This window comes from Mus caroli, chromosome 6 (genome assembly GCF_900094665.2).
Source record: "Mus caroli chromosome 6, CAROLI_EIJ_v1.1, whole genome shotgun sequence".
Taxonomy (NCBI): domain Eukaryota; kingdom Metazoa; phylum Chordata; class Mammalia; order Rodentia; family Muridae; genus Mus; species Mus caroli.
The window spans coordinates 146,581,135-146,593,241 of NC_034575.1; the positions used below are offsets into that span (position 1 = coordinate 146,581,135).

General features: G+C 37.0%; 2 protein-coding genes across 4 annotated transcripts in view; one reads left to right on the forward strand and one right to left on the reverse strand.

Annotated features, from left to right (window-relative positions):
• Caprin2 (caprin family member 2) overlaps positions 1 to 12,107 on the reverse strand; it is a 44,717-nt gene that overhangs the window by 28,587 nt on the left and 4,023 nt on the right. For 2 of the 3 annotated variants that reach the window (XM_029478923.1, XM_029478925.1), the window contains exons 2-6: positions 9,333 to 9,571; positions 7,881 to 7,963; positions 4,470 to 4,625; positions 2,258 to 2,301; positions 619 to 1,275 (exon numbers count right to left, since the gene is read on the reverse strand). In XM_029478923.1, the coding sequence (XP_029334783.1) occupies positions 619 to 1,275; positions 2,258 to 2,301; positions 4,470 to 4,625; positions 7,881 to 7,963; positions 9,333 to 9,532 (1,140 nt within the window). In that variant the 5' untranslated portion in view covers positions 9,533 to 9,571. Of the gene's footprint in view, positions 1 to 618; positions 1,276 to 2,257; positions 2,302 to 4,469; positions 4,626 to 7,880; positions 8,498 to 9,332; positions 9,572 to 12,107 lie in introns of those variants that run through there. The other variant, XM_029478924.1, reaches the window with a different exon arrangement.
• LOC115031291 (atherin-like) overlaps positions 10,095 to 12,107 on the forward strand; it is a 20,061-nt gene continuing 18,048 nt past the window's right edge. The window contains exon 1 of the mRNA XM_029478275.1: positions 10,095 to 10,140. Within this exon, the coding sequence (XP_029334135.1) occupies positions 10,095 to 10,140 (46 nt within the window). The remainder of the gene's footprint in view (positions 10,141 to 12,107) is intronic.

A 12,107-nucleotide genomic window follows, 5' to 3' on the forward strand; every position in this document is an offset into this window, starting at 1 on the left:
GAGGAGGAGGAGGAGGAGGAGGGAAAAAAAGGACAACTCTAAAATTCTTTCTTTTCTTTCTTTCTTTCTTCCTTTCTTTCTTTTTTTTTTCCTTTTGGCTTTTTTGAGACAGGGTTTCTTTGTATAGCCCTGGTTGTCCTGGAACTGACTCTATAGACCAGGCTGGCCTCAAACTCAAAAATCCACCTGCCTCTGCCTCCCAAGTGCTAGGATTAAAAGCATGCACCACCACTGCCTGGCTTAAAATTCTCTTTCTATAAGGCAGCATTGAGAAGTAGTTTTCTTTATTTATAAAATGCTGATGCTTTGATCTCTCCAAACAAAAGGGTTCTTCACACTATTAGATGCCCAAAGACTTGATCAGAAAGTTCTTGACTAAAAAAACCAAAGTGATATGTTTGCTTCATAAGCAATATTAAGTAATTTACAATTTAAGTAATTTATAAATTAAGTAATTTATAATATAATTATAATCTATAATTAATTATATATAATTAATAACATAATTTAACAACCAATACTAGCAAAGATTATATCCAAGGATCATTCCATATAAACCTCACATCCTGAGATCTTATCATTAACAGAATGAGGCAGACATAAAAATCTACTACTCACATCTTTGGGTTCTACATTTAACTTCCTTGTCAGGACTTGGTCATTTGGTAAGAGGCCTGCTGAAGCTGCTCCCCAGGACTTTAGAGAAATCTGTGATTGTGGTACTAAGGAGTGTTTCTGGTTCTCAGCATTGTTTTCCCAGGATACTGGAGTCCCAGGCTGCACTGAAGCCTGTTCTCTGCACACAGGGGTGGTCCAGGATCTGCTGCCACTCTGTTCACTCTGCACAGATACTGCCCAGGATCCAGGAGGCAGCTTCTTTGGATCTTGTTCTTTCTGTGACTGAACCACCCATGGCTTTGGTGTCTCTTGTACATTCTGCTCTTCTTGAGGGCTGCCCATTTTGGACTTAGGGCTTTCTGGCTTCCACTGACTGACAGGTGCTATAGGAACCTGTTGCTTCTGCTCTTCCTGCAATGTTGGCCTGAGTTTCCCCTGTTCTAAGGAAACCACAGGCTTTGATACCTCCTGAGTCTTAAGAGAAGACTCCCAGGACTCCAAGGGCTCTTTCTTGTTCTCCTGGCCATCTGGCTCTGGAAGTGTATTCCAGCATTTGAGGAGACTTGGTTTCCTAGCATAATCTGCTTCCCAGGATTGTTCTACATTTTCTTGTTTTCTTGAAAATTTTACTTCTGTCATATAGCGTCTGTTAAGAAACTAAGTCAGAGAAATAAAAAATGTGCTTCAGACTTAAAATGCATAGACTCAGAATGTAATGTTTAACTCTATTAGTATTCATATGTCCCTTAAGTCTCACATGAAACCATGTCACATGAAACTCTTGTCCTTACCCTACTTGAAGAAACTGGCCTATTTTTCTATCTACTCAATTAACAAAATGTAAATTTTGACACTTCAAAAGTAGAAAATTGGGGCTGGAGAGATTGCTCAGCAGTTAAGAGCACTGACTGCGGTTAAGAGCACCCACATGGAGGTTTACAACCATCTGTAATGGAATCTAATGCCCTCTTCTGGTGTGTCTGAAGACAGCTACAGTGTACTCATATACATATAATAAATAAATATATCTTTGAAAAAAATTTTTAAAAGACTAAAAGAAACTACATGATATGGCACCACAACCGATTTAGGAAGTACCTAAATCTACCAATTTTGCCCTTGCCAGCCTGAGTTTTTCCACATACCTGTTACCCTCCTTTAAAAGTCACAGCCAGGATAGTTCAATTATGAAATTATACTATTTATCGGTATGTATCCTCAGTTCCCAGATTTTTCTCTATTTTGCTCACATTATCTACTATATTGTGTATCTGGTTCTCCAATTCTCTTCAACTTCCACAAATTTCAATGTCATTTTCAAAGAGTAAACACTCTTTTCTGCTATTATGTAAATTCTGCTAACAAAATTTGGTACATCGTTAAAAGTCTAACATAAGGGTATAAAATAGCAATAGATAATGCTAGACAAGTTACTGTTTATCATACTAGCCCCCATTAGCTCTCACCATAGAACAGATGTGGTCCTACATAGAAGAGAACAACAATCCAGCCAGACACAAAACTAATAAACCCCAAGGCAGGATTATAGTTCAGTCTGTCTGCCCAAGCCTCAGACTAAACCACAAGTAACAGATAAAAGATGGAAACAACCTCAGCAAAGGACCTGATCACATCTTACCTCCTGTGGCTGTATCTCTGATTGTACAAGTTCCGTAAGAGATTCTGGGAAGATAAAATGATTAATAAATACAAAGTTCTAAGCTTTCTTATTATACCTGTAATTCATTCCAGCCATGAATTTCAAAGGACTCAGAAGAATAGAGAAGAATTAATACAATTAAATATATTCATAGCTGGACTCTTTCATCTATTGCTTATTGGTCATAAGTATGTGGAGGGCCTAGGTTTTATAGCTCAGTGGTAGAGCACTTGCACAACATGTACAAGGAGTGGAATACAAAAACAGGAAGGAAAAAAGGAATGGGTTCTAAGGATAATTATAATTGAAGTTAGTATTTCTCCTATATAAGATATTGACTGAAGTCATTTCCACTAAAATTTAATTTAAGGACAGGGTCTCATTATGTAGTCCTGGGTGCAAGGATTCAAGTGTGGACCATCGGGGCCAAGCGTGATGGCGCATGCACGCATTTAATCCCAGCACTCGGGAGGCAGAGGCAGGCAGATTTCTGAGTTCGAAGCCAGCCAGGTCTACAAAGTAGTTCCAGGACAGCAGGAGCTATACAGAGAAACCCTGTATCAAAAAAAAAAAAAAAGTGTGGACCATCATATCCAGTTAAAAATATTTTGTTTGCTTTTTGGTTGGTTGGTTGGTTGGTTGGTTTGATTTGGTTTTGTGAGACAAGGTTTCTCTATAGTCCTGGTTATCCTAAAACTTGCTCTGTAGACCAGGCTGCCCTTACCTATCTCCTTCTACCCACAAATAGCCTTATTAAAACTGTAATGACAGTTAAAGTTTACGAAAACAAATTAGTAAGCTCAGCTTGAAATGGAGCCTCTGTCAAACCGTACTACGGTCAGGAGAGTAAGAGAGGGGGACAGAGAAGCACTAGACCTTAAAAGACTCCCAGGACTCCTAGGACTTTGCTTCTTTTCAGTCATCTGGTTCTGGAAGCATATTCCAGCACTTGAGGAGGCTTCATTTCCTAGCACAGTCCTAGTAGAATCAGCAAAGTAGGAGTGGGGAGGTAGCTTAATTGGTTATTTTTGCCTATTATGCACAAAGCATTGGGTTCCTCAGTATGGTTCCTAATACAATATAAAGTAAGCAACTGAGTTCAAACTTTTAATTCTAGTACTGGGGAGACAGAGGCAGGAGGATCAAAAGTTCAAGGCCACCCTAGTTATATAGAAAATTTAAGGCCAGCATGAGACCTTGCCAAATAAAAAAAAAATTTTTTTATTTTAAAAAGAGAAAAGCAGCTCTTTCTTTAAGTTCTCACCTTTCTGATTCTCACCTGTAGCCTTCCTTCTTTCTCTCTCCCTTCCCCCGTCTCTCCACCTGGCCATAGCTGGCCTCTCTCCCTCTTTCTACCTTCTCTCTTTCTCCCTGCCTTTCTACAATAAAGCTCTAAAACCATTTTTAAAAAAAGATAAAGAAGGAAATAAATGGCTAATCAAGTAATATATTTCATTTTCTTGTTTTCTTTCTTTCTTTCTTTCTGTTTGTTTGTTTGGAGACAGAGTTTCTCTGTTTAACAGCCCTGGCTGTCCTGGAACTCATTTCATAGAGCAGACTGACCTCAAACTCACTGCCTCTGGAGTGCTGGGATTAAAGGCACGCAACTCCACATCAAGCTCTACCACTGAGAGCTAAATCCCCAAACACTCATTTTGTTCCTTCAACCCTAAATCAGTAACTGAAACAAAATTTACATTCATCCTCAAAATACTGTTTTCTGCTATGATTTACATTTAAACTATATGGAATTATCCTATTATAGTTTAACAAAGAGGTTCGTTCAAGATTCACAAATGACTTGTTTTAACCTAATGTTTTATCTCAATACAAAATAGAAACTAAATCATTTCAAAATGATGGTTTTAAAGTGTAGTAAGAGATAGAACCTCTATAATGAAGTATATGTGAAAGCAAAAGGATACCACCAAGAGGGAATCTAAGAGTTACTAGGAATAAATGTCATAATGTAACCAATTCTTTGTATTCTAAGCAAATATTTAAAAACAAGACAAAACAGGAGTCCTGGTACAAACTTATTAATCTCGGTACTCAGAAGATAGAAGCAGGACAATCTTCCAAGTTCAAGACCAGCCTATGAAAAATTGGCAAGTCCATCGAACCTGGGCTACGTAATTATACCCTGTCTCAAAAAAGAGCATGCTAAAGAACTTCAAAGATTGCAACAAACCTGACTCTTTGATAGACTTGCTCTTCAGTAACTGTTTTTTCGTTTCTGATTGCATTAGCACTTCTTCTGCTTTTTCCTTAGAATTCCTGAGAACTGGGACACTTTCAAAATAACCTGAGTGCAGCAATTTAGACAGCAGGTCTTTCACATGTTTGTCTAAGAAAAAGTAATTAGGTGAGTTAGCACATAACCTGAGAGTTCTTTAAAAGGTATGGAGAATAAGACTCAGTGTTATCCTGCTTATAGTCAATCATCACAACAATATTGGCCACAGGGAGGGGGTTGACACCTGGAATTGTCTGTACAGGAAAAATAAGAGAGTAATTCATCTTTACACTTACTTCATGATGAATCAATACAAACAAAAAAGATAAGACTAGATATTTTAAAAAATCACTTAAGTTTCTCTGGGTCTCTATTTCCACTATTTGAAAAATGACTAAAAAAACAACGAATTTAATCAAAGAACTTGACAAGGCATATATTCCCTGAGCTGAGACATTTTTACCAAGTGCCACCAAGACACTATATCTAGTCACTACTCTGTGTTAACCATTCATTAAGGATTTGCAGAATTAAAAGCTAGTTCCTCAATCATAACCAATAGGAAACTTTATCTTGGACACTTCTGTTTGTGTTATTCTTCTATTTGATTGGTTATGTGGAGACTAAGTCTCACTACATAGTCCAGGCAGTCTTTGGTTATTCTCCTGCTTTAGCACCCCCGCAAGGGATAGGATTACAAGCTTGATCCACCATATCTGGCTAAGTACTGTTAAATTACAAAATTCCTTCATTAATATTTCATTCAAGTTATACTGTCTGTCACTACTGACATACTGGCATTAGATAAGTTTTTTTTTTAATCATAAAAATTATGTCAAAGTTACATATATTTTATTTTAAATGCCCAATAAAAACCAATTACAAATCAGGCAGAACATCTAAACTTGATCTGTGTCTATTATTCATAGAGTATTATAATTGTGGTGGTTTGAATATGCTTGGCTCAGGGAGTGGCGCTATTAGGAGGTGTGGCCTTGTAGGAGTAGGTGTGGCCTTGTTAGAGGAAGTATGTCACTGTGGGGGGTGGCTTTGAGACTTCTAGCTACCTGAACAACAATTTTCTCCTCTTTGCCTTCTGAACAAGATGCCAGAACTCTCAGCAACTCCAGCACCATGCCTGCCTGGATACTGCCATGCTTCCTGCCATGATAATAATGAACTGAACCTCAGAACTTGTAAGCCAGTCCCAGCTAAATATTGTCCTTATAGGAGTTGCCTTGGACATAGTGACTTTGTACAGCAATGGAAACCCTAACTAATGCAATAATATTTTTTTTAATCAGCCTTTTGGGTTTTTGGAAACAGGGTCTCACTTTGTAGCCTAGGCTGGCCTCAAACTCACAGCAATTCTCCTGACTCAGCCACCTGGATGCTGGCATTATAGACATGCACCACCATGGCTATATTTTAGTCACCTTTGAAGTATTACTTAGAGTAATATTTTTTACCTACTTCAAATGCATAGCTTTAACAGAGTCATGCTTCCATCAACAGAACCACAATTTTAAGGCATTTTTATCACCCGCAAAATCTCTCAAGGCCCTCTTAAACTAGTCCCCTCCCCTGGCAATTAGTGACTTTCTAGAACTTCATATAAATGAAGTCTTATGATATATACTAATGTACTCTCTGGCTTCTTTTACTAAGCATAATTATTTTGAGATTCATCCATGCCCTTGTATGTATTAGTATGTTTTTTGGTTGTTAGTGTTTGTTTTGGAGTTTTGGATTTTGTTTCTTTGTTCTTTGATAAGATCTCACTATGTAGCTCTAGCTGAATTAGAACTAACTGTAGGGAGCTGGAGAGATGGCTCAGTGGTTAAGAGCAACAACTGCTCTTCTGAAGGACCTGAGTTCAAATCCCAGCAACTACATGGTGGCTCACAACTATCTGTAACAAAATCTGATGCCCTTTTCTGGGGTGTCTGAATGTCTGAAGACAGTTACAGTGTACTTACATATAATAAATAGATAAATCTAAAAAAAAAAAAAAAGAACTGTAGATCAGGCTGGCCTCAAACTTGTAAAGATCTTCTTACCTCTGCCTTCCAAATGCTGAGATTACAGGCAAGAGCCACCATACCCAGCCATTTCTTTTTCTTAATTGCTAAAAATCGACTGGACAAATATACCATATTTTATCAATTTACTGCCATGCATCTACACTGACTCCAGTTGAAAACCACTATGAATAGATAATATAAGTATATACAGGTATTTAAATGAGCACATGTTTTCATTTCTGTTGAGTTCTAGAAATGCAACTGTTTGGCCATACAATAAGTATACATTTAATTTTATAAGGAAGTGCCAAGCTATTTTCCAAACCAGTTTTTTCTTTATTTTTGCTTTCTGTTTCTTTTTCTTTTCAAGACAGGATTTTCCATGTTGCTCAGGATAACTCTGAATTCCTGGGCTCAAGCTATCTTCTCATCTCTGCTTCCTGACTGGCTAGAGATGCATCTCATCATGCCCAGATTAAAAAATGTAAACTTTCACTTATAATTTAAGTTTTAAACAGAGTTACAAATCTTGACAGTTATACAGACATGGGTATTTTTCTCTGTAGATGTGTATATTTGTGTGTGGTTGCATGTGCACATGACAATGGAGGCTACTGGTCAATATCAGGGGCCTTTTTCAATCACTCTCTCATTAAACTTGGAGCTTGTGGATTCAGTTAGACTGGCTGGCCAGCAAGTCCCAAGGACTTCATCTACCCAGCAATAGAATTTCAACCATTGCATGGCCAGTCTTTTTTTACACAGGTACTAGGTAGGGGATCAAACTCAGGTTTCATGTGTCACAGAAAGCATTTTACTGAGTTATATCACCAGCCCCAGACTTGGATATTTTCTAAAGAGGAAGAAATTAACTAATGGCAAAATGTTCATTAACTTCTAGGGGGTTTTTATGATCCTAAGCTATGTACTTCATATTTCATGTCTAGCCATTTGAATGTGGTCATTTAATTGTTCAACAGACTAGCCAAATATTTGTCATTTCTTACAATGACCTACTAAATAGAAGAACATGTACCCCTATTCAAACATGAAACTGAACCCCAAAATGACTAAGCTAGTATTGAAGTCAGAACTAGTACTTAGATGTTGTTCCCAAATCATATGATTGTCACTTCAAAATTTTGTTAGTTCTCTTTTAGTAAACAGGAATATACAGTAACTACTTTAACATAAATCAATGGATCATTTTCCCAATGAATACAGCATTGCCAGATATGTAAGTTCTAATGGACTGACACAGTTTAGATCCTCAGTATCATACTAAATTTCTAAACAAAAACTTTACTACATACTGCCTAAGTTCAAAGTAGAGAAAACTCACATGTTGTTCCTACCACTGCTTTCTCACTACCTTCCAAAAGGTCCCAAAAGTACAAGGATGACTGCTCCATCTGGTCTTCAACACTGACAAGGAAAAGCAGTGGCAGAACAGAGTGACTTTAGACATACACGAAGAGCACTATAATGTATGAAATATAACCCACCAAAAGTCAAGATATGCAAACATGTTCATTTTACCCTCTTACTATTTGGAAGAAAATACTAAGTTCTATAAATATTGATCAAAAAATGTTTTCCTTAAAATGAAAAGATATTACCAAATACAACTATTAAGGAACAGACTAAGATTTAAGTTGCCAGTGCAGTATCATTAGTTATCAAATACATACCTCAGAAATAAGTATGAAATGGAAACATTCAAAGCTTCACTTAAGGTCACTTTGTAGAGGGTAGCTTATTTCAACTTGGAGAAAGCTCCATTACCTAAACCAACTGAAGTGAAAAGGAAGCAACCAACAAGCAACAAACAGGTGGCAATGCAGCTGAGCAGCAGCCTGGAGTGAGGCATGCAGCTCCCTCACAAGCAGAGCTTTAATCAGCTTCTCCCCTGACATCAAGCTAATTTTATTTAGTTATTTATTTGTTTGTTTGTTTGTTTGTTTGTTTGTTTTTTGAGACAGGGTTTCTCTGAATAGCCCTGGCTGTCCTGGAACTCACTTTGTAGACCAGGCTGGCCTCGAAATCAGAAATTTGCCTGCCTCTGCCTCCCAAGTGCTGGGATTAAAGGTGTGCGCCACCACTGCCCGGCTCAAGCTAATTTTAATAACAGCTGAATTCCGCTTAGTTCTGCTTCTACAGCTAACAAAGAGTTGGACCAATCCATATTTAACAAAGCAAAAGCGTAAAGATCTATCAGCTGATTTATTCCAATATAAAAACAGGAGCTAATTATGGGAGGAAATATTAAGTAGCCTCAATTATACAGTTTAAAATTATTAATTCAGACTAGAGAGATGGCCCAGCAGTTAAGAGCAATGACTGCTCTTTCAGAGGTCCTTAGTTCAATTCCCAGCAACCAAATGGTGACTCACAACCATCTGTAATGGGATCTGATGCCCTCTTCTGCTGTGTCTGGAGACAGCTACAGTGTACTCACATACATAAAATTATTAATTCATGTATAACATTAATTCACTTATAACAGCATTATAATTAATATCTACATAAGATTAAAAGAATTATCAAGCTTTTTGATGTTGTTGTTTGCTTGCTTGTTTTTGAGAAAGGGTCTCACCACACCAAGCCAAGCAATATTTTTCAATCCTTTAGTATGTGTTAATGAGAACATTCAAATTTGCTGAATTTCTGCATGATCTAACAATTTCCCATCAAATTAGTATTTTCTTTCTAAAATTAACTGTGCTATAAGAGAAAAGCTACAAGCGCAATAAGTTCTATTATTTCAGGAAAATCTTTTCACTGACTGACTTACCTCAGACTTTCATTTCTTTCAGGGCAGGTCAGTTTTGAGAATTTAATGAGGTAGTCAAGTTCTTTTGAAGGCAGATACATTGCACCATTCAAGCCCCCTTTGAAGTCCTTTTGTACATGTTCTTGTGTCAAATTCTGTAATACATACTGAATTTGAAGCATAGTTCGAAGCTTTTTCTTCTCAGCCTCAAGTTTCAGCATGTGCTCCCTTCTCTGGGCCTTTTTCTGCGCTTTCAGCAGCTGTTAAAACAAATGCAGGTTCACCTATCTCAAACACCCATATTAGCAATCCATATATAACAAATTCAACCACAAATAGCTGGGATTAGATGATACAATTAGTGCTGCTCATTTGCATATGTGTAGAGTGAAGTGTCATGGGCAACAATGTCCAGGCTATTCTCCCCAAAGAAAAGTAAACTTCGTTCCTCAGCTGCCATAAACTGCTCAGCTGGGGTGAGGCAAAGGGAGTCTGAGAAATAAGGGGCTTGTGATTGTTTCTCATCATGGAGTTGGGTATTAAACATGGGGCCTTATATAAGATTCATTTTTAGTAACAATTTGTCTATCAATCTAGATGGAGCTATATTAAATTGATAAAGAAGACATTAAAAAATTGATGGTACTTGTTTCCACTGCAATAATTTCTATGTGCAAATTATGCACCCTGAGTCTATGTTAAGGTTCATAACTGTATCTTGGAGCTTAAAATGTTATATAAGCAAGGTAACATACCATTTAAGTAAAAAGTATATTGCCAGACATGATGGAACATGCCTTGAATCCCAGTATTCAGGAGGCACAGAAAGGTAGGCTGTTGTGAGTTCAAGGCTAGCCTGAACAACCTGGAGTTGTACAGCACAACCTGGTCTACATAGTGAGATCCTATCTCAAAAATAATAACTGGGTAGCCAGTGGTGGAACCTTTAATCTCAACACTCGAGAGGCAGAGGTAGGTGAAGCTGTGTGAGTTTAAGGTCAGCCTGGTCTACAGAGCAAGTTTCAGGACAGCCAAGGCTACACAGAAAAGAAACCCTGTCTCAAAAAACAATAATAACAATAACGACTGGGGCCTGGGAAGATGGCTCAGTGGTTAAGAGCACTTGTTCTTCAGAGGACTCATTCAGGTTCAGTCTACATGCTGGGTCACAATTCCCTGTAACTCTAGTTCACTATGTAATACCCTCTTCTGATTCTTTGGTCACCAGGCACACACATGGTGTACATAAATACATGCAAGTAAAGTAATCATATATATAAAATAAAAAATAAATCTAGACAAGCAGTGGTGGCACACTCCTTTAATCTCAACAATAGAAAGGCAAAGGCAAGTGGATCTCTGTGAGTTCAAGGTCAGTCTGGTCTAGAGTGAGTTACAGGACAGCTGAAGTTACTCAGAGAAACTCTGTCTCAAAAATAAATAAATACATACATAAATAAATACATACATACATACATAAAACAAAACAAAGCCTAACAATGTGTAAATAATAGTGCACCTGTTTCCACTAAAAAAACAGTTTTTCTACTTAGTTTTTATGATTATGTTTCCATAATATTGGATATTTTTAAAAACAAAACAGCAAATTCTGATTTTTTTTCCTATAAATGGGTAACTGATAAGTATCAATATCTTAAAGTCTACAAAAATATATCCAGACCTAAGATCTCAGCACTGAGAAGGCTAAGACAGGTTCACAAATATGAGCATAGCCTGGCTACATGATGAGTTCCAAACAAACTCTTTTTACACAGCAAGACAAAGGAAAGGACAAAATAAAAAGGCTGGAAAAATATAAAGAAAGCAAAACAAAAATAATTTTAAAGCATATTCCTAAATTCTAATAAATTGAGATTAGAAAATTAAAAAGAAACACACAAAAAATATTCAATATTCATTCCTGTCTAGGGGAATGGAATCAACTAACTTTAGTTACTAGTAGAGAAAGGAAACAATGGGGAGGGATTATATAATCAGGGCTGTGTTCTGAAGAGAGCAAAGAATCAGCAAGGCTTCTTCTGAGACCTAGACATGGATACATCAATCACACTTCCCAAAGCTATAGGTGGATTTCTGAGTTTGAGGCCAGCCTGTTCTACAGAGTGAGTTCCAGGACAGCCAGGGCTACACAGAGAAACCCTGTCTCGAAAAACCAAAGATAAATAAATAAATAAATAAATAAGGTTTTTTTTATGGGTTTATGCCAACCTGAAAGTCCTCCAGCAAAGTATTTGTCACACCAAATAATCATGTATGTAATTCATTTATGAATTAAAATGAATTAATGTAAATTCATTTTATTGGGAATCAAACACAGGGCCATGCATACGCTAGGCAAATGTTTTACTACTGAGCTATACCTCTAGCTTCTAATTATCTCTTTTTTTCTGCATCCATGATGACACAGACTTATATTAGTTATTTATCAATACATCACTATCTTGTACAGAGACTTATACATAACAGAAATTCAAACATCTGTTAAATAAGTCAACAAAGTACACTATCTCCTAACTCATGATCAAATGTCATAAAAAGCCACTAAAAAGCTTGCTTCTCCTTATCTATGTAAAAACTAAGACCTTACACCTTTTTTTTCTGCTTTGTTGATAGTTTGAAAAGGAGAATACATAAAATAAACAATTTGATTAGCAATGTTGAATGAAAGTTTATTTTCTAAACCATGACTTAGGATAACGGATTCTTGCCAAGGGACACAAATCACCCCAAGAAACTAAGGAAAATGTGAGTAGACTGGGCACTTAAAAAAAAAAA